This window comes from Primulina tabacum, chromosome 11 (genome assembly GCF_025594145.1).
Source record: "Primulina tabacum isolate GXHZ01 chromosome 11, ASM2559414v2, whole genome shotgun sequence".
NCBI classification, from domain to species: domain Eukaryota; kingdom Viridiplantae; phylum Streptophyta; class Magnoliopsida; order Lamiales; family Gesneriaceae; genus Primulina; species Primulina tabacum.
In genome coordinates, this window is record NC_134560.1 from 33,259,731 (window position 1) to 33,282,821 (window position 23,091).

The 23,091-nt window shown below is 34.2% G+C and overlaps 1 protein-coding gene across 1 annotated transcript; it reads left to right on the forward strand.

The window, feature by feature from the left end:
• Positions 1 to 13,918: 13,918 nt before the first annotated feature.
• LOC142519768 (uncharacterized) lies at positions 13,919 to 17,531 on the forward strand. The gene is made up of 6 exons (XM_075622798.1): positions 13,919 to 14,474; positions 14,784 to 15,067; positions 15,212 to 15,379; positions 15,775 to 15,936; positions 16,033 to 16,083; positions 16,197 to 17,531. Exons 1-6 carry the CDS (start codon positions 13,919 to 13,921, stop codon positions 17,529 to 17,531), a joined length of 2,556 nt encoding a protein of 851 aa, XP_075478913.1.
• Positions 17,532 to 23,091: the final 5,560 nt, after the last annotated feature.

Here is a 23,091-nt window from a genome sequence, read left to right on the forward strand (position 1 = left end):
TAAAAATTGCCAAACTCGTCACCTGGTCTCCATTCCTCGATCCCGCCTCGAATAATCACCTGAAATATGACACTCGAGAAAAACATTTGAACCTGCATCACATAAACATTAAAATAATGCAATTTAAATAAATCATGCATCATTAAAATCATTTTAAACTTAAATAAAATATTTAACAATTAGATAAATGCATGTATTATACGTGTACTGAGTTTGGGCACTACACTTTAGTTCATGTGTTAGCTAGGTGGAACTTAGCCGCCCAAGCGGTGCTTCTGAGAAAGGCATTGTCAATAATTAATTTTGTTAACATATATATGTCAAACTATATTTTATTTAGTGTATTTAACTAAGATACAAATTATACATGGTTATAGTTGGATCAAGCAAAAGTCTTTTTTAAGCAATCATCTAGCTCAACTTGGAGGTTGGATCATGTTTAGTCGTTACTTAAAGATCAGGAGAAGTTTAGACCATCCAACGTTGTATTACCTGATTTCCTACCAAACCATGGGAATATTGATTACTCCCAGTCAGACTATTCCCCAACACAGAATCACTAACATCTGATTCTCCAGGCTATTCAGGTTTGGTATAAATCTAGATGAAGATAACCCATCGGGGAGTTCTCAGCGTCCAATTGGCACAAAAAAGGCCAAAGCCTAAAGAAAAGCTAATGAAGAGCACTTGAAGGACCTTTTCACCATGGCCAAGTGTAGTGAGAAAATGGTTGATGTGACGAAGAATGTTGAGGTTCATCGACAACAACTCATTGATATTGAGAAACAAAGGAATGAGAGAATGGATTTTAAGGAAGATAATAAAATACTAAGGTTGAACCCCATGTGTGTTGATGAATCAGTCCGTGCATACTTGGTCAAATAGCAACAAAAATTTTTGAAGAAAAGATTAGCGAAGGGGGATGGCTCCGACAAGACTTCTGTACTGTTTGGACGATTCTTCGGAGGAACTTCACCATCCGAGCCCGACATTCCATACTAATAGTATATTTTCATGATTGCAATAAACTAAAAATGTGTTTATTTTTGTTGTTGGTTGGCCTCGTAGTCTCACTTCTTTTCTTATTCTCCTAGCTGTCGTTTTCGATTTCTGGAATATATTTGAGTTCAACTGTACGAGAAGAACGAGGAAAAAAACAAAACAAAACTATAAAGAAACTAACATTGCAATGTTCCCCGGCAACGAAGCCCAAAATTTGATATGATGTCGTTGAGCCACCAAACATTAAATTCATATTATCTAAACAAGATGGGTGTAATGATAAGTAAGGTCGAATCCATAAGGAACGGAGATTTATTTATTTCGAATAAAAACAAACGATGAGGGGATTTCTAGGATAAGGACTAACTAAATAAAAAATAAAACTATAATTAGGAAGCATGGAAAAATAATGAATTTAAAGATAATTAAGTAACAAAAATGAGTATATTAAAAGAAGAAATTCAATCTTACCATATTATGATTCAAATGGGTTCTATTATTCAATTGTATCATTGTTCATTGGCAACATATTATTTATTCATGAATTTTCAAGCAATTAACCTTAGAATTATAGGAAAAACGGCTAAAAAAACTTGTGTTTTCCTAATTTAATTGATTAAACCCAGCATTTCAAGCAATTAACCTTAGAATTATATGGATAACCGCTAAAAAATTTGTGTTTTCCTAATTTAATTGACTAAACTCAGCATCTGGTCAAAACTTATCAGTAACTAACAGGGCGCGATAGCGTTTCATATTAATTAAAAATAGATTTTCGCTTTGTGAATATAGTTAAAAATCTAACAACCGAGATAGTTGCAATTGATAGATCCAGTTTAGTTAATTTATTTAGGCTAAATATGCTATGATAGCATAACACACCTAATTTACCGTTACTCATGCACCAATTATTCATAACAATTACAGATCACTGAATTCATGAAGTGTAGTAGAAAATTATATATCGAATTAAATTGTTAGATTAATCAACATACAACTTTCATATAAATAAATCATAAACCAACAATTACTTGAATAAAACAATCATATTAAATTAATGCGCAAAAAATTCGCACGATAAAATCGAAGTAACAGAATCATCCCTTGAATCAAAAATAAAAACTTAGCCAAGCATGACTTGTTTATAGTCTCCATAAAAATAAATAAAAATGAAAAAAAAAAAATACTAGAATCCTGAAGAAATTTTTATAAAATTTTGATACATGAAATCTTAAAAAATGAAGCTATTCCCCAAAAATGAAATTTTGTGCGGTATTTTAATAAGTCAAGTATAGCAGTCAATGCATAAGTAGTATGTGTGTCACTGACTCGCGATTACCTAGTTAATATTATACCTTCAGTGGACATTATTTGTCATTTACCAATTTCTTCTCATGCCACTTGCATTTTATTTAGCTTTCTTGATTAACTAAAAGTAAAATTACAATTTTCTTCTTATTTGTTTACTTATGTTTTTTCGATTATATATGTTATCAAATTCCAATCTTTGTTTTCGAGCTTTTCGTTTTTGAAAATTTTAGTTATTTCAACGAGAATTTTGATGTGATATTATACACATCAGTATATAGAGTTTCGGTAAAAATATATATTGTATTTCTTTTTTTAAAAAAAACTAACATTTGGTAAACACGAAAGATACTTTTCCAAATTCATTTGTTTATTTTATTACATTTGAAATGGTCAAAAGAACAAAAAATCTGAGGACTTTGACCTCAACATGTGCTCATGCTTGTTGTGATATTTGTTTGGGAGGAATAATGGCCGCAATCGTCGGGTTTGGGAGTCAACCTTCACTCTATATTCTTCTCGTTTAATGTTTGTTTTTTCACCTTTTATAATTATACATGCTTGGGTTATATTTTTCTTCAAACTTGGTCAAATTAAACTTCAAAAAGTAAATATAATAATTAAAACATAAAATTATACTTTTATCATTTTACAATGATAGCATGTTTTAATAAGTTTCCAGATCAAATATAGTTCAATATCTGATGCCATCAATATTTACGTGGAAAAAAGTTCGAAATTGAAAAAATATAAAAGATCAAAGAATAAAATTTAAATTTGAATTTTTATAGAATCAAAATCGCAAGGATTGTGCTCAAGTGTTTTTCAATTTTCTAATATATGATATTTTTAAGTATGAAAAAATCTTTTATAAAAATATTGAGTTAGTGAATACATATGAATAATAACAATAATAATAATATATACTTATCAAGAGTGCAAAAACACGTACACTTTAAATATTACGCAAGATGCAGTATATATATATATAAAAAAAGTAGGTCTCTTTTGAAACGGTCTCACGAATTTTTTATACGATCTGTGAGACTGTCTCACATAAGTTTTCATGGATGATTACAATAAAAAATAATATTTTTAGCATAAAAAGTAATACTTTTTTATGGATGATCCAAATAAAAGATCCGTCTCACAAAATACGACCTGTGAGACCATCTTACATAAGTTTTTGCCAAAAAAAAAGTAGTTTGCTCAGATTCATGGGATAGAATAGGACAAAAACTTGTGTGAGACGGTCTCACAGATCGTATTTTGTGAAACAGATCTCTTATTTAGGTCATTCATAAAAAAATATTACTTTTTATGCTAATACTATTATTTTTTATTGTGAATATCGGTAGTGTTTATTTGTCTCACAGATAAAGATTCGTGAGATCGTCTCAAAAGAGACCTACTCGGAATATAACTTTGATTGGCTTACTTTAATTTGTGATGCAAAAAGTCAAACAACTTGTTTCGCATTATATTATTTATGATTTTGATCGAGAAAAAAGTATTTGTTGCCTGCGGTATTAACATTGAAATGCTATATCTTCAATCGATCGGTAGAAAGCAAGAATAGTATAATTTCTCTAGAAAGATGTGTACCAACCAGTGTCAGTGTTTATATATATAAATATATAATACATTCATCGTGTCTATTTTAGATATTACTTTCACATATTTGATATATAATTTTGACGTGTTTTCCACAAATTAAATTTAATGAAATTGTACATTTAATATATAAATATCGTCTCATATGTGCTCACATTAATGGATATAGTATATGTACATGATAATATATATAAATTACAAAAATAAATAGAATATAAATAACAACCACCCTTAGCAAAACACCATTTATAGTATTTTGTTGGCATGGAGGATTTGGCTCGGAATGGTTGGTGCAATTGAGTGTGATGCAATTGAGTGTGATAATATGGTTGTTTAACATAAAATTAGAAAAACTGTGTGTTCTAGAGTTAAGTGTTGTATACAATGTAATATAACATATATCGTAATAGTTTAACACGCAAAATTTTATGTAAATAATTCGAGACACAGAGAATTATGCACAAGTGAACACACTTGTGTAATGTCTCAGGGCAAAAGATTAACTAGAAAATACTTTCAGTTTACACAAAAACAATATCAGTGAACAATGAAAAATTAACTCTCTTAACATAAAAAGATATCAAAGTGCATCAAAAATATCTATCATCAAAATAATCAAACAATCATAGATACAAACTCTACGAAACTGAAATCTTGTTCAACAAATAACTCTCAACCAACACTTTCACGAAGTGGTGTTGTTAAACTTTTTCAACATTTCGCGGCAACATAACAAACAACAACTAGTAGGACACTAGTTTTTGCTCTCTCATTCTCTCGTCATCCAAAGTCTTTTTTGTTGTATTTATTCTTCAATATATATATCATTTTTTTAAACTATAGATTTTTTCTTGAATAGATGTCTACAAAACATGGAAACTGATCAGTTTCATTAGTAAATAAACTATTTTAAATAAAAAAATTATATCTAGAGATAATATAAATCTTATAATAAATAAAATTAGTTTAGAAAAACAAAACTCTATATTTTTATATACAATATTATTAAAAAAAATATATAATCATGGAATTAATTATATCTTACATGCAAAGACATTTTTTCTTTCCGGACTGACAAGTTACAGGTATTTAATTGATATGATTGGATAATTTAACCGAGTGATTTATTAACTAAGTAATGTGATAAGATCAATAATTTTCAGGTTATTAGTATACACAAGAACTGAACATAAATATAACTATCTTGTTAAAGATTTATTGATTATTTACTCTTATTGTATCATATAAGATTGGTTTTATTATTATTATTATTATTATTATTATTATGAACTTTTTCGATTTTTTTTAAAAATTCATAACCTTCTCATATACGAAAAACCCATAATCCCAAGAAAGTTTATTAATTTTAAAAATAGGACATAGTTTTAATTTAGTTTAATATATAGCCCTGGTCAATTTTTTTTTAAAATATTACGATATTTTTAAATTCAAAACTTTCTCATACACGGAAAACACGTAATCTCAAATGTCAGATCATAAGTCAAAAGTGAAAGGACCTTATGATCCATACATAGTCCCCAATGGTCGATCAACATGTAGAAAAAATAATTAATTTGGTACAGAAAAAAGTTGATTTTTCATTTAATTTTTTTTTTTAAAAAAATTTGACATTAATTCTACCACTTTAATGACAAAAACATGTGTGAGACGATCTCACAAATCGTATTTTGTAAAACAGATCTTTTATTTGGGTCATCAATAAAAAAAATATTACTTTTTATGCTAAGAGTATTACTTTTTATTGTGAATATTGGTAGCGGTATTACTTTTTATTGTGAATATCGGTAGGTTGACTCGTCTCACAGATAAAGATTCGTGAGACTGTCTCACAAGAGACCTACTCAAAAATTTGATGAAAAATTAACCATAATTGCAAAAGATTGGAAGTTGTCTGAGTCATGTTAGATGTTGAATAATTAGAATATCAAAATCAAAATTAGACGAGAACATAATAGACCAATTTTGCATAGTTTTTCTTAAATAAAATCATAATTCAAAATCTTTTAAAGATTCTTGGTGGCAGATTTATTAATGCGGACGAAGATGGACCACATTATAAAATTGACTAATTAATTAATATGGCAAAAGTCGTGGTTGATATTTAGATTTAGAGCTTATAATGTGTCACCATTTTGTTTCTATTTCGATGGGGGTTGACATGCATCGATTCGGCTTCGATGTCAACGCTTCTTGCCAAAATTTATGTTGTCAAAATTTATTGTTTTCATATTGACCAAGCAAACATAAATAAATTATATATACATCTTAAAAAATTCATATTTTTTTAGAGTTCCGATTCACTAGTCGAGATGACGAAATGAATCGGAAATCTATTCATCTATTCTGAGATATATCAGTAATACACATAATTATGTCATAACATTATGTATGTCAATAATATGACACAAAATATAAAAAGTGAAGACAAACCAATTTATGGATCATTTGTCAAAATATGTCAAATATAACGTACGAATTTTAAAAATTTCCCTATTGTTTTGGGTAGTTTAAACTTTATAAAGGCTAAATTTGGGTTAGATCTTGTTTTTAATTCGAGCAATAAGTTCTGCATTCAAATATTATTTGTGTTTTTTGTTATTATTATTATTATATTTTCTTGTCTAGATTACACTCTGTTCCGAAAATCGCATTAAATCGAAGTCAAGAAGTTGAGTATGACAAATTACTGGGGGAAAATTTAAACCTTCCCATTATCAATCTATTTGGATTTCTTCGTAAACTTGTAAACCTATACTCTTTGACAAAAATTTGCGTTCGACGGTCTCACAGGTCGTATTTTGTGAGACAGATCTCTTATTTTGGTTATTCATGAAAAAAAATATTGTTTTTTATTTTAAATATCGGTAGGATTGACTCGTCTCACAGATAAAGATTCGTGAGATCGTCTCACAAGATACCTACTCATATTCTTTTCGTCTAAATTATATAATTTTTCGTTAGTCTTAAAAATAAATAATTTTTACATTTATTAGCAATTTTTTTCCTAATATATTCATATTAATTAAGCTTTGGAAAACTTATAATATTTTTTTGAATGAATTTAAATAAGGATAAAATATGAAATTTGTTTGTAAAAATGTTTCCTAATGATTTTTAAAATTTTTATGAAAAACAAACAAACATGTTTATTTGGGGCATAGTGAGCACCTTGTTTAAATATATTTTTTTTAATTCAATTTTGTATTTAAAACACGAATATTTCAACACCAACAAAACACGAATATTCCATTGGTATAATTTTTATTTACGTCAACTTCATACAATTCTCAGGCAGAATTTTTATTTACGTCAAATTCATGTATTTCTTAAATAATATAATATTTGTCACATCATGCTACACAATATATTATAAACATTATATAAATTCATGATGTTTTTTGTCTCTGTGTTTTTGTTTTTAAGCATCTATGAATAGCATAGCATCAACTTTTGCAATGGCAAACTTAAAGGCACGTAATTAAAGGTGAAAAGTAATTTTAAAATAAGATAATTAATGCACAACAAAAAAACTCGAGATTTAGCGATCGAATATAAATTCATCCCAAATTAGCAACTGAAATTATATATGTGTGTGTCGAATCGTTTACTGATTTTAGAATCAGATTGACTTCGCCTTCGGCCTAAGTTATCTCAGTTTTTTTAGAACAAAAATTTGTGTGAGACGGTCTCACGGGTCGTATTTTAGGAGACAAATATCTTATTTGAGTCATTCACGAAAAAATATTATTTTTTATGCTAAGATTATTATTTTTTATTGTGAATACCAGACGGGTTGACCCGTCTCACAGATAAAAATTCGTGAAACCGTCTTACAAGAGATCTATTCTTTTTTAAAGTGGTTAAGTGATGATAAATCCCTCCTTGAGATATTTTAGAAAATCAGATTTTCGAAGCATCAACACTAATGTATTGTGTACTTTATATAGCCTGATTTTTTCAGCTACAGAGTTTTTTATTAATTTTTATAGCTTTAATTTAATTTCACCTTGTAGACAAAAATTCCCAACTTTGCAATTGAATTATGTGTAAATCAACGAATCTCCGTTGAGACGGTTTCACGGATCTATTTTCGTAAAAATGGTCAACTCGATATATATTTAAAATTAAAAATAATATTTTTAACATAAAAAATATTATTTTTCATGAATCATGTCGAGTTGAAGATATATTTGAAAAAATTAATATATGAGATCGTCTCACATGAATTTTTGTGTTGAATTATATTTGTGTGACAAAGGGTTCGACGATATGGCAGTGCGTGTAATAAAAAAAATTTCATATATAATTAATATTTTTAACACCGAAACCGTGTAAAAACTGGCATGTGCAGAGAATCCAGAATCCAGATTATGCTCACAAGATATAATAAAATTTAGTATTATAATAATTAATGGTATCCCAAATAATAAGCATGATGTGTAAAGTTTTTATTTTCTTAACACGACACACATATCATGTGTATGTAAAAAATTGTAAAATAAAATAACTATTAAATTATTTTAAAAATAATTTTGGTGGAATTATTTTTATATCCAAAAAGAAAAGAGTAATTATTGGATATAATCCAATTTCACAAATAGTTATGATACGTATAATCGTTTACATAATATATAGTATTATAATAATCAATGGGATCCCAAATAATATGCTAAAAAAATTCAATTTACTTTTGTGCACGGATGTTTTACACAGAGAGTAGATATCTTGTGAGACGTTTCACGAATCTTTATCTGTTAGACGGGTCAACCCTACCGATATTCACAATAAAAAGTAATACTCTTAGGATAAAAATATAATATTTTTTCATGGATGACCCAAATAGAGACCCGTCTCACAAAATATGATTCGTGATAACGTCTCACACATGTTTTTGCCTTACATAAAATCATAGTTGAAAACTGACAGAAAAAAGGGTATTCAATTTATCGGATAATTAAAATTTGATTTGGTGTTTATTTTCTAAGCCAAAACCATTTTGGTCATTGCTTGTGATATATTAAAAATGTTTTTCGACTTGTGAATTTTAGATATTGAATCATAGTTGAAAACAAATGGGAAAAATATATGTGATTTACTAAAAAAAACTGTTGACATGACATCGAATACTTGACATAATCGACCTCTCGAATATCAACCAAAATATGTAGGTACATAAGATCCAAAAGCATCAAGAAAACACTTCAAATGCTATCATAGCTTGCAAAAATACTGAGGAAACCATGGAGAATCAATGCAAGAGGTGAAGAACCTCAAAACACACCTTATGAGCTAGGCATCAACTACCTTACCACGAACTTTTCAAGCTTGACTGAAAAATGAAACCGCGAATTAAGAGATCACGAAGCATATCGCTCAAGTTTTTATTCTATTTCGATCCGAAACACCATAGAAACTAAAGCTTCATACTCGATGTTGGATCATTTATGATGAATAGGAGGTCCATACACTATATGTGTTCTCCGTTTCCTTCAGATAAATCGAAAGCGCCAGAGTATATCTTCCCCCGGTCAAAGCAAAAAAGACACTTCGAGAATGGTTGGATCTATGAGATTAGAACAATCAGTACATCTAATTCGATTAAGGTATGAATAATCAGGAATCCTTTCTTTTTTTTATCAAAAAAATCTGAAGTAAAGAATTTTTGTCTCGACTGATCATTCGTTCCTGAGAGGTTAGAAGTGGATCTTCTCTTGACAGAACGAGAATGCGCGCTCCTTTTGCCGGATTATTGCCGATATAATCATAAAAGCCTAATTTTTCAGGAATTTTAGATCAGGCTTCTGTACAAAATTTAACTTTCGTGACGATGCATGATACTATCACAATAATTTCTCTCAATTAATCATGGAGTAGACCGTGCAACTCTTATACTATATAGCTCAAAATGGTGAGGGGGCCGTCTATACATATCCCCCATTCCCATGGATCTATTATTTATTATTTGTAGGGGAAGGTCACAATTTTAGGAAGCATCCTATAAACATGATAGTGATATATATATGTATGTATATATATATTTATGTATATGCCATTATTGTTATAAGTCTCAAATCATCGAAATAAATCACTCATTGTGATACATTTGTCTCCCATTAGTTGAAAACGAAAGTCTAAAATAGGGATAGGATTGGGTCGGACCTGTTTTGTAACCCTCCCACCCAATTCTCGTCCCGATAAGAATTGAGAATTTGTTTTTCTCCTGATTCATTACTCGAAATTATCGAGACCTGAAAGTTTAGAATCCAGTTGGGTAGGCAGAAGATATTCCGAAATTTCAGAACCTCATCGGATAGGGAGATGATATTCCGATAAATATAGGGGTGAGAACAACAATGTGGTTCTTTCATGCTTCTAAATTTAGGCTGAAGGGGAGAAAATGATGATAAATTCTCTTTTTGTTTTGTATAATTTTATTTTAATTATAATATTTGTCTATGTGATTTTTTTTAAATTTCGATGAATTAGTTAATCATTTAATTTAAACAATAAAATGGTTATCTATGGGCTAACCTCGTTTAAATGCGTTAGCCAATTCTATATTGGCTTCGAACTAATATTATTTTATTTCAAGCTACAATCTTCCAACTCAATGTGTTGATAATATTATAATATTTTAAAAAAATAATCGAGTTGGGTCGGGAATCATCTCTGGTGGATATTAGTTTCTCGATCTCTCTCCCGACATTGATCTAGACGAGAAAAATCCCGACAACTCTGGTCAGGAAAAATGCTGGTCGAGATTTTTTCGGAGCAAGAACGGGGTGAGATTCGGGTTGTGTCGTGATTTTCAATTATTTTTCGGCACTAGATTAAAATATTTTATAAGGACTTACAATAAACACATAGCAATTTGGATTTAACAATTTTCGTAAATAGAGAATGGATACAAAGTATTCTCTAAAGGGTTCTATTGTACAAGGGCGGGCCTTGGCCCGAGGCGTAGTAAAATGGTATCTGAGCCGGTCACTGGCAAAAGCGCCGAGAAATAAGTGTTACCATGGCAAAGTGTTACATGAGTAGAAGCCACCTCTTGAACCTTTGGGGAAACATGTTACATCACGGGAGCCACCTCTTGAACCTTTGGGGAAACATGTTACATCACGGGAGCCACCTCTTGAAATTGTAGGAGCCGTCTCTAGATTCTCGAAAGTAGTGGATCGAGAGGCTAGCCACGATGAAAAAGTCGTATCTGAAGAATGGATGATTGCGATACCCATGTCCCACATTAGTTGAAAATGAAAATTTAAAATACTTTATAAGGACTTACAATAGACTCCTATAGCAACTTGGGTTAGCCATTTTCCTAAAGTGATGACAGATAGAAACTAGTTTCTATAGAAGCCTATTGTGCAGTTGCGTAGACACAAGCTCTGCAGATGAGCTTTGGCCTCATGCCTAGGGCGTGACACCCATCATCTCAACATCACCAACCAAATATGTATGGATATATAAAATATTTTCTAAATTTTATTCAAAATTTGTTTTGTTGTAACAGCACCATTCTGAATTTCATCCCAAACAAAGTGACAATATATCTCGATATGTTTTGTTCATTCGTGGTCGAGTTTTCTGCGATATGCAAAGTTGCCTAACTATCGCAATACAATTTGAAAGGACTCGGATGATCCAAACCTAGAGCTAACAACAATCCTTTCAACCATTTTAGTTCACACATATTTGTGGTCACAGATCGATACTTTGCCTCATCCGAAGAATGAGATAATGTATGTTGCTTCTTTCCTCCCAAGAAATTGGTGAATTTGCAGGAATATCAACCATCCAATTAGAGAAAAACGAGTGAGCATACAACTTTCCCAATCTGAATCGCTCCAAGAATAAAAATGTAAATCACAATGTGATTGCAACAAAATTCCTTGCCCATGACTCCCTTACAAATATCGCACAGCACCCAGCACGACCACCCAATTCTCTTGTCGTGGATGTTTCATGAATTAAGCTAGGACATGTTCGCAATAAGATAATTCAGGTCGTGCAACCGAGAGATAAATAAGTCTACCCAGTAAATGTCTGTAACTTTCAGGATTGGACAAATGAGCTCCATCTGCTAAGGCCAAGTTATGGTTTTGCTCTAGCAGAATTGACACATGCTTAGCTCCAAGAAACACGACCTCAGAGATAATATCCAACATGTATTTGCATTGGCACAGGAAAATGCCTTCAAAACTTCTAGCCACTTCAATCCCAAGAAATACTCCAACATTCCCAAATCCTTCATATATCCATTAGCTCTCTTTCTTCGTGGCAAGGATTCTATCCTACACTAATTGCGTGGTTGGATCACATGCATGATTTATCTTTGTCGGTGAATCTTCTGCTTTTGTATGGTTCTCGAGGAAATTGTTTTTGTATGGTCCCTTGCCACTTTGTCCTATTTCTACAAGATGTTTTCAGTCTATTATGGGTCGAAAGCCTTTACTGAATTCTGGCTCCTTTTGGTTCGTGCATTCTGGGCAGATGCTTTCTGACCTGTTAAGAAAATAGTATTCCCAAGAATTTTGGTGTATGACGAAAACAACACAGCACGAAAACAGCTGCGGTTTATATATGAGATATGCATCAGTTCAACCGCCCGGCTTATCAGCTGGAATATCTTCCTAAACCGGCTAAAGCTCAAAGAAGTCTCAACCGCTTATTTCAGACCGCTAGAAGATTCAGCTTGGACATTAATGATCATCAGAACCGGATCATTAAAGAGAACCATTTATTTCTCAAATACATTCTCTGACCGGCTTAAATACATTCAAAGTATTACACCGCCTTGAAGTCAACGCATACATACATCAGGTCCAAGAATGATCTGCATTTATGTCTCTATCCCAGAAAAGGTAGACCAAATATAGACTTCAAGTTCTGATGCTACAAGACAGTTACCATAAAAGGAACTCCTCAGCAAACTACGCTAAGCAAAAGGAACATCAAATGCTTTTACGAAAGATTATTTAATGCTCATTAACACGTCAACAACACATCTATTCAGTGGATAAGGTTAACGTTGCCGCATCCTTTCCGACCGTTAAGAAGATCTTGTATATTAACGGAGGAGTGTGCTAGCTAAGACTACCTCTTGATCCACAGCCAAAAATTCTCGTTGCTAGCATACACAAAGATCTCAGAGCGCTATCAAAAGCATACATACTTCATCGCTCTTTCAGCACGCTTTAAACATCATTACATTCGATCTTCTAAGGATCAATTTCGTGCTACTCAAAACAAACTGATTGTTCATATCAGTAACCTTTTGGTTATTGGATTTAGTCTCGGTATCTGGTGAACTAAGTGTTCTTAAAACCCAGAAGTGTAAAGTGATCACTAAGAGTTTCAAAACAGGCAGTGTGATAAGTCCTGACTGGAGTGAGCTGTTGCAAAAAGTTTGTAGAGCCAAAGTCTTTTATTGGAAACCTTCCTAAGAAGGAAGAAGGGATGGCGTAGGAGTATTCATTCTCCGACAATCCATAAAAAATCTTCTGTCACTTTACTTATCGCAAGCATTTTCTTTGTTTCTAATTGTTGAATAAGCTTGTTAACGTGTTCAAGTTTCTATTGGAAATTGTGAATCGTCTTCCGCACTAAACAGTGGTTCACGTTTCTAACCGTTTGAAAAGAATTGTTTCAACAGCCTAAAAACGGTCGAAACCAACATTTTATACGAGAAAATTTGAAAGAGTTCATTAACCCCCCCTCTAAACTCTTTCCCGATCCTAACAAGTGGTATCAGAACGGGGTTTTCTTAAACACTGATATCTTTTTGAACACTTATGGCTTCTTTCAATAAAATTCCGATGTTCTCTAAAGAAGATTATGATGATTGGAAAATTCGTATGCAGGCACATCTAGCAGCCCAAGATGATGATATGTGGTATATTATCACTGATGGGCCGATGAAAATCTTGAAAGTTAATACAGATGCCGCTACAATCGAAGTACTCCTCAGATGGTAGAAAAACACAGATCCAAATGGACAGATGAAGACAAAAAGAAGGTAAATCTGGATAACGTTGCAAAATACATCCTCTACAAGACTCTGGACAAAAATATGTTTGCCAAAATCAAAACTTGCACCACTGCTAAGGAAATATGGGAAAAACTCACTCAATTATGTGAAGACAACGATCAGACAAAAGAAAACAAGTTAACTGTCGCCATCCAGAAGTTTGATAATGCGAAAATGAAGCCAGGAAAAACTCTGGCAGAATTTGATGAACGGTTCAGCGGTATTATCATCGAACTCATTTCATTAGGAAAATATTATTCTAATAGTGAAATTTCCTTAAAGGCTATGCGAGCTCTTACCAGAGAATGGGACGTAAAGACTATTGTAATGCGAGAATCCAAAGATCTAAACAAGCTGGAACTTCATGACCTCTTCGCCGACCTTAAAGCATATGAGTTCGAGCTTGGGATACGAAATGAAGAAGAACCATCCACCTCTCAACAAATGAAAGCATTGGCAGCTACCACAGTGACTCTTCCGGTCGAAGAGTCCACAAGTAAGAAATCGGCCGAGCAATTAAGCAATGAAGCCATGTCTTTATTTGTTAAAAAATTCAGTAAATTCATACGTAAGAATCAATCACAGATGAATAAACCTCACTTCAACAAAGACCATACTGATGATGGTCAAGCTTGTTTTAACTGTGGAAAGAAAGGAAACTTTATTGCAGAATGCAACATGCCAAGAAAAGATGAAAAGAAATCAAGTGACAGAAGACGAGTTAAAGACAACAAAAGATTCATAAAAAAGAAGAGTCAGCGAGTCTTAGTTGCAGAAGAAGATAAATGCAAATGGGCTGAATCAGAATCTGAAAAGTCCACCTCTGAAGAATCTTCAAGTGAAAGCAAAAATGAGAAAGTAGAATGTCTCATGGCCAAAGAAGATCAAGAATCTACCGATGAAATGGTATTTGACTTTAACTCTGATGAATTCACACGAGAAGATCTTGTCACTGCACTTCGCGACATGGTAAATGAGTTTAAGAGGCTATCACAGCAGCTCAATGAAGCCAAAACAGCAAAACAAAACTTGGAAAACAAGTTAAATCTCTCTAGCTGTTCGCAGCAAAAAGAGGTTGACAATTTGAGAGTAAAGTTAAGTCTGTTAACGGCTGAGAACGATGACCTCCGAAGATTGTTTCATGCTACGTTAAAAGAAAATAAACGGCTGATAAATACAATCAACACTTGGAACAAGTCCTCTGTTTCTCTTAATAGGATGCATGAAATGTAGAAACCGGTCGGAGACATAACCGGACTAGGTTATGGAACTAATGAATGCAACACCTCTGGAGGATCAACTCAACCGTTACTAGAGAAAGACAGTTTAAAACCAATTAAATTTGTCAGATCTAGTATGGTATATGAACATGGTAAGACGGAAGATCAAGGTACTCAGAATGTAAATCTTGAAAACAACAGAAGGTGATGTGGTTTAGGATACATCGAAATTGAGAATGCTAAAACCAACCGATCATGGCTCAGACGCAGGCCAAATACAACCATTCACAACGGTTCAGGTTGGGCCAGCAGAAATTCAGGGTCAACCGGAAATCATTCAAAAACTAGACCTAACCATTACCACAATAGCCGACCTGTTCAAAAGAGGTACCGATTGAGTGACAATGACAGACGGTCGAAACAACCTACACCACTTGATTATGCTCACAACAACACTTACTTTAGAACACGTCATGAAAAATCCTTCAGGATAATTCAAGCGTGGATTCCTAAAGGACGAATAAACTCAGGACCAAAATAGAAAAGGGTACCAATCTCTTATTTCAATAATGACAGGTAACAAAGAAAAAGGAGCTGGAAGAATCCATCTGGTTCCTGGATAGTGGTTGCTCTAGACACATGACTGGAAACAAAGATATTTTATCAGAAATAGTCAACTACAGAGGTCCAACCATCACCTCTGGTGATAATTCTATAAAGGTAGAGCTGTGGGTAAAGGTAAGATTATTCACGGCAAAGTTATCATTAAAGATGTTCTTCTTGTAGAAAATCTATGTTATAACTTGATAAGCATAAACCAACTATGTGACAAAGGTTACACCGTTGAGTTTCAGAAACTCTTATGCACTGTTAAAACCACAACTGGTAATATCATGTTAACTGGTCATAGAGAGTAAAATATATATAAAGTCAAATGGAATGATGATTATCTTAATGCACCTATCTGCTTTTTTGCCTTGAATGGATATAAAAATAAGCTTTGGCATAAACAACTCAACCATCTCAACTTTAAATCCATTGCTACTATTAGCAGACTTAAACTTGTATCTGGTTTACCTAACATTGACTTTGCCAAAAATAGAATTTGCAATGCCTGTCAATTAGGAAAACAAGTTCGCTCAACATTCAAAAGCAGAGGAAGAAACTCATCAGCAAGATGTCTGGAACTTCTTCATATGGATTTATTTGGACCAATACTCGTAACGAGTTTAGGGGGAAAGAAATACACTCTCGTAGTAATTGATGATTTCTCCAGATTTACATGGGTAACATTTCTAAACTCCAAAGATCAAACCACCGATCAATTAATCAAGCTGCTCAAAAGACTTCAGAATGAGAGAAGCGAAGCTAATGATAGAATCAGGAGTGACAGAGAAACTGAATTTCTAAATCAATTCCTGTCATCCTATCTTGAAGATCATGGCATAAAGCATGAATTATCAGCGGCTAGATCACCTCAACAGAACGGAGTTGCTGAAAGAAGAAACCGCACATTAAAGGAAGCAGCTAGAACTATGCTAGCCGAATATAGTATTTCACAAAGGTTTTGGGCAGAAGCTATTAACACAGTCTGTTACACTCAAAACAGGTCCATGATCAATAAAAATCATGAAAAGACTACATATGAAATCTCGACCGGCAAGCAACCAGAAGTTGGATACTTTCGCATTTTCGGTTGTAAGTGTTTTATTCATATTAATGGCAAAACACATCTCACCGCATTTGATGTAAAAGCTGATAACGGTATCTTTTTAGGATATTCAGCAGTGAGCAAAGCATACAGAGCTTATAATCAAAGAACTCTCACTGTTGAAGAATCCATACACATTGTATTTGATAAATCTTCTATATGTCATAACAATAGTAGTAACAGTATACATGATTTAATAAATAATCTTGATGCTACTAACCTTGAAGCAAGTAGTGATGATGAGGTAGATCTGAGAAAAACAGGGGGAAACATATCAAAAGAAAATTCAACCGCACAAGAACAAACTCAACAGGTGCACGAACTAGAGGACAACCAGCAGACGCAAAATACACAAATAGAAGAAGCACTGGAGCAAGAAGAGGAAATCATTCAACCAACTGAGCTAAATCCATATGGACCATGTCTACAGTGGATAAAGGATCATCCACTCGAACTGGTCATCGGTAACCTGACTGCTCCTCTTAGAACTAGAAATCAAATGATAAATAAATTTATGCATGCTGCGTTTGTATCTCAGATAGAACCTAAGAAAATCGATGATGCACTACTTGACACAAATTGGATAGAGGCCATGCAAGAGGAACTTAATCAGTTTGAATGAAGTAAGGTTTGGCATCTAGTCCCTCGGCCTAATAATACTCATGTGATTGTAACAAAATGAGTGTTTGGGAATAAAATGGGTGAAAATGGTTTAATTATAAGAAACAAGGCTCGACTAGTAGCTCAAGACTATAGACAAGAGGAAGGTATAGACTTTGATGAATCATTTGTCCCAGTAGCCAGGTTAGAAGCCATTAGAATATTTTTGGCATTTGCAGCATTTTAAGATTTCAAAGTATATCAAATGGATTTTAAATCTGCATTCTTGAATGGATTGTTAAATGAGGAAGTTCATGTAGAACAACCACCCGGCTTTGTTAATCACACTTTCTCTGTGTATGTTTACAAACTTGACAAAGCTCTATATGGACTAAAACAGGCCCCGAGAGCATGGTATGACACTTTAACCAAATTCTTGCTTGAGCATGGTTTCACAATCAGAACGGTAGATATAACTTTGTTTAGATTATCAAAAAATGATCATTCACTGTTTGTAAAAATATATGTGGATGATATTATTTTCGGATCAACTAACCCTAAGCTGTGTGAGAGATTCTCTAAGGTGATGCAGGAGCAATTTGAGATGAGCATGATATGCGAGTTAAATTACTTTTTAGGACTGCAAGTCAAGCAGTCCAAAAATGGTATATTTATCAATCAAGCCAAATATACTCGAGATATGCTAAAGAAATTCGGCATGGAAAATTGTTCTCAAGCTTCCACCCCAATGAGTTCATCAATTAAACTGGATAAAGACGAAGGGGGAATCTTTGTGGACACAAAAATGTACAAAAGGTTAATTGTTTTTTTTCTATATTTGACTGCAAGTCGACCGAATATTATGTTTGCGGTTTGTTTATGAGCACGGTTTCAAGCTAAACCTATGCAATCTCATTTTATTGCTTCTAAACGTATCCTTAAATATCTTAAAGGTACTGCTAATGTGGGTCTTTGGTATCCCAAAGTTTCAAGTCTCAATCTTGTAGGGTACTCAGACGCAGATTATGCTGGTTGCAAAGTCGACAGAAAAAGTACGAGCTGTTCATGTCAGTTCTTGGGCGAAAGACTAATATCATGGCTTAGTAAGAAACAGACTTCAATTGCTACGTCAACCGCTGAAGCAGAATACCTTGCGGCTGGAAGTTGCTGTGCACAAATGCTATGCATACAACAACAATTAAAAGATTATGGCATCCAAGCTACTGAGTCACCCATTTTTTGCGACAATACCACCGCAAAAGCCATCACTTACAACCATGTTATGCACTCTCGGACAAAACATATTGACATTAGACACCATTTCATCCGAGAACACGTCATGAAGAAAGAAATACGACTTGAATATGTTCATACGGATCAACAAACGACCGATATTTTCACAAAACCATTACCAGAGGCTAAGTTTTCACATTTTTTAAATATGCTTGGATTAATCGATTTATTTTGATATAATTATTTCTTGCGTATGTTCAGTTTGTAATGTAGGAAATAAACGAAAATATAAAGAGACAGTCGGTAATACAAAATAGAAAATTTTTATTAGAACAACCGGGCTCGTACAACCATAATTTCATTATCAACCGCCCTCGTCCAGTTATCCAACCAAGCGGTCAGCCCACCGGTGGAGGTACGTAAAAAATCATCTGAGGAGGCAATCCTTCTCAGAGTCCTCTGCTCTTTTAGGAGCATGAGGAGGTAGATGCCATCATCAGAAAAGATGTCTGCATTATCAGTGACGTAAAGACGTAGCCAATATTTCTTCAGAGGTTCCACCTCCTTAGAGGTAGCAACTAGTCCTCCCTCAAGGGTGGACTGAAGCTCCTAACCCTCTGTCCAGGTTACCAGCGTCTTCTCAAAGACGCTGTCCTCAAGAGCAGTCTTTCGGGAAGCCACCACCGATTCCATGAATGCTTTATCAAGGTCTGGCTCACTTGAACTGCCTGACTTCGCCATCCTGATATCTGTTTTTTATCTCTAATATTAGTAAAACTAACCACTCTACCTGTATTTATAGATGACCACCATATGAAGGGTCTCTCTTTCTCTCATGATGACAGACACTAGGGTTTGAAGAGGCTTTCTGTCAAAGCCACCGCCGATTCATCTTCCAGGATTAGCTTTAATCCACATGCTTAGGGGGAACAATGGTTAAGTCATTAATTAAATAGACTTCTCAACTGTTTCCTTCTAACTACATTACTTGTACGGTTTTTATTTTGAAATTTGAAATCAATGATTTTACCGTCGGCCAATTTTTTTTTCAAAATTTACAAAATTCTCTCCAGTAACAGTCCTCCACGTGGACTGACTGGTGATTATTTGAACCATACATACATACTCTACATTTGCAACCTTGTTGATCTTACGTTGCTATTACACTCGATCGCGTTTACACTTAAGTTGCAGGTGCTAAATTCAAACCTTCTCGGTAAATCAAGGAAATGGCTGCCTCCATTGCTCAAAACACAGTCACTGTTAACTTTGCGTTGATATTTGCCATGCCCAACAAATCTATGCAAGCCATGTTTCGCACGATAGAACATTCTGGGCTTCGCTCTTTTCTGGATTGCTGATACAGTTACTCCGACACACTATTGAAGGAATTCTTTGATTTCGCGCACATGAAAAATGGAGAAATTGTTTGTGCTGTTCAAAACAAAAACCTCATGTTTACATAGAAGATGTTTGCTAATTTTTTCAGCTCACACACGGAAGGTATTACTGATTTCTCCACACCGCCGGTCGGAAATATTGACATTTGGCGTAGTGCCTTCTCAAACACAGATTCTCCAATTTCTCATCCAACATGTCAAAAACGCGACTTAAAGATTGAATTCAGACTGTTGGCAGATATCGTGGCAAAAGGACTACTTGCCAAGGCTGGTGCCTATGATAAAATAACCTTGGAGAAATTTCTTGTTATGGCCACCATCTCATCCAAATTGCGGATAAATTGGTCTGACGTTCTCTTCAAGATATTGGTGGCCATGATCAACAAAGAAAACCAATCGCAAGGTTTTGCGGTTCAAATCTGCCATATGCTGACTGATGCTGAGGTTCAACCGGTTGATATGGTAGAAGTTGGGAAAACCAAGCTTTTCAACTGGGTATCGATTGAAAATTTTATCAAGAAGAATCGGCCGGCAGATGAGGAGATAGTCTCCATCAAAACTGAAACCGGGGAAGAATTTGTAAAACAGAAGAAAACATCCAAGACCGCTTCAACAGCCAAAGAAACCAAAAGAAAGCTGGTTCTAAAATCCAATTCCGATTATGAGTCCAAAGATGACGTTCTCGTCTCTCAAGTTTTTTAGAAGAAGAGAACTGCACATTCAAAACCAGCCAAGATCAGACTGGTCAAACATCTTTCTGCACCACTCGTTCTTGCCTCAATCCCTGCAATCTCAGCCACAAAGTTAAAAGAGTTTCAAATTACTGAACCAGAGAGTGAGTCCTCTTACTCAGTAGTTCCTATTATTCTCTCCTCAGATAAGGGCAAACAGGTAATGATTGAAAATCCGCCACAAAGCAATTTGGTTCATACGGCCATTGTACTCACTAGCGAGCATGTCAATGAGGCCGTCCACAAGAAAATGAAGATGTTTGATAAGTGGGTTCAATATCGGACTGCTGAAACTTTTGGCTCTTTACTTCAAACCGGCAAAATAAAAGCAGTCGCTAAGCTTGAACGGTCCATTTTGGAATGGACAGAGACATTTGATATCCAAACCGCTCTACGTCGACGAGACTTTCTGGAACTTCAGATGAAAGAAAGCACTCTCCGAGTCATCATACAATTAAAAAGGAAAAACTTTGATCTCTTTTGTCCTACGGCCAATGATGATTCAGCTGTCATCTCTCAACTTGAGATGGACGCATTGTCGCTTGCTATGAAGATCGCTCTAATGCGATATGATCTCAATCTTCCAGCAGTTACAGAACAGGGAAAGTTCGACTCTCTGATGGAAATACATGAAGATCTGTTCTCTGAACATTTCAAGCCATTCCCACTAATAAGGATTCCTCATCTACTTCAACTGGTACAAGCACTAAGCTTTCATCACCAGCACTTACCGTAACAGCTCCACCGGCTGATGAAGAGAACACTCTGCCTCCTTCTGAAAAAATCACGCCAGAAGACTTTCCTAGTGCTGAAAAACAATGCCATCAGATTGCTTCCGACATCCCATCTGTGTCTCCAACAATCTCTGATATTGATACGTCTGCACAACTGCCTCCACTTCATCTTACAGTCGCTCAAACTATTTCTGTTGATGAGGAAGTGAAGTTTTTATCTGATTTTGATAAAGCTATCACCTTTCAAGAAAAATCGGGTTCTCCAACAGGCTCTCCCACCAAGGATGATCCAACAGATATTTCAAAAAATCTGTTGACCTCTCCCAAGGAAGTGCATGAAACCGAGCTGATCAATACTTCTATGTATGCACACTCTCCTCCACCGAGTTCTCCGCCAGCAAAACTAGAGGAACCAGATGTCACCGGATCTAAACCGTCTGCTTCCACTAAAGACATTGATCAAATTATTCAGAGTATTATGGATGAACTCCATGAGCCTGAACCATCAAAATATGCTGGTAAGCTATCCTCCTCTCAACTGGTCTCTTTCAAGAACATGTTATTATCTAAAGACGACATACCTGAAAACAAGAAGTTCTAGAAGAGAGTTGCCAACAGCAGATTCTGACTAGACTAATCACCATGGATCAATCCATTCTGGCTCTCAATCGCAAACAATTTGATCTAAAGAAGGAATTTCGATCAGTAAAGACTGCTTTTCACAACGATCTTTCCACCATGGAAACTAGTCTTTCTCTCACGCAAGTAAAACATAACTCTGATCATCTTAACATCTGCCTTGGCCTATCGGAACAAATGACTCGTCTTTAGAAAAATCTAGAACAACGCCTCGATGCCCAAGGTGCTCAGCTTGCAGAAATCATGGAGTTCCTTGTTCATGGTGATGTCAAAAAGGGGGAAAGAGAGCGTCAAATGGCAATTCAAGAAGCAGAAATATTTGTTATGAAGGAATTGCATGAGTTGAAAGAAAAGGAAGACAAGGCCGAAAGCAGTGGAACAAAGTAAAAGGTCCAAAGAAACACTAGTTGCCTATTTTCTTACAACAATTGGTTATTTTGAATATTGTAATTTCATTTACTTAATGAAATACAATACTTTCGCTCTTATATATCTTCTTCAAAATTATTATGTTACATAGCTTTACAGCTAGGTTTTGTCATCACCAAAAAGGAAGAAATTGTTCAAAAAATATTATTCCCAAGAATTTTGGTGTATGATAAAAACAAGACAGCACGAAAAAAGCTGCAGTTTATATATGAGATATGCATCAGTTCAACCGCTCGGCTCATCAACTGGAATATCTTCCTAAACCGGCTAAAGCTCAAAGAAGTCTCAACCGCTTATTTGAGACCGCTAGCAGATTCAGCTTGGACAATAATGATCATCAGAACCGGATCATTAAAGAGAACCATTTATTGCTCAAAGACATTCTCTGACCGGCTTAAATACATTCAAAGTATTAC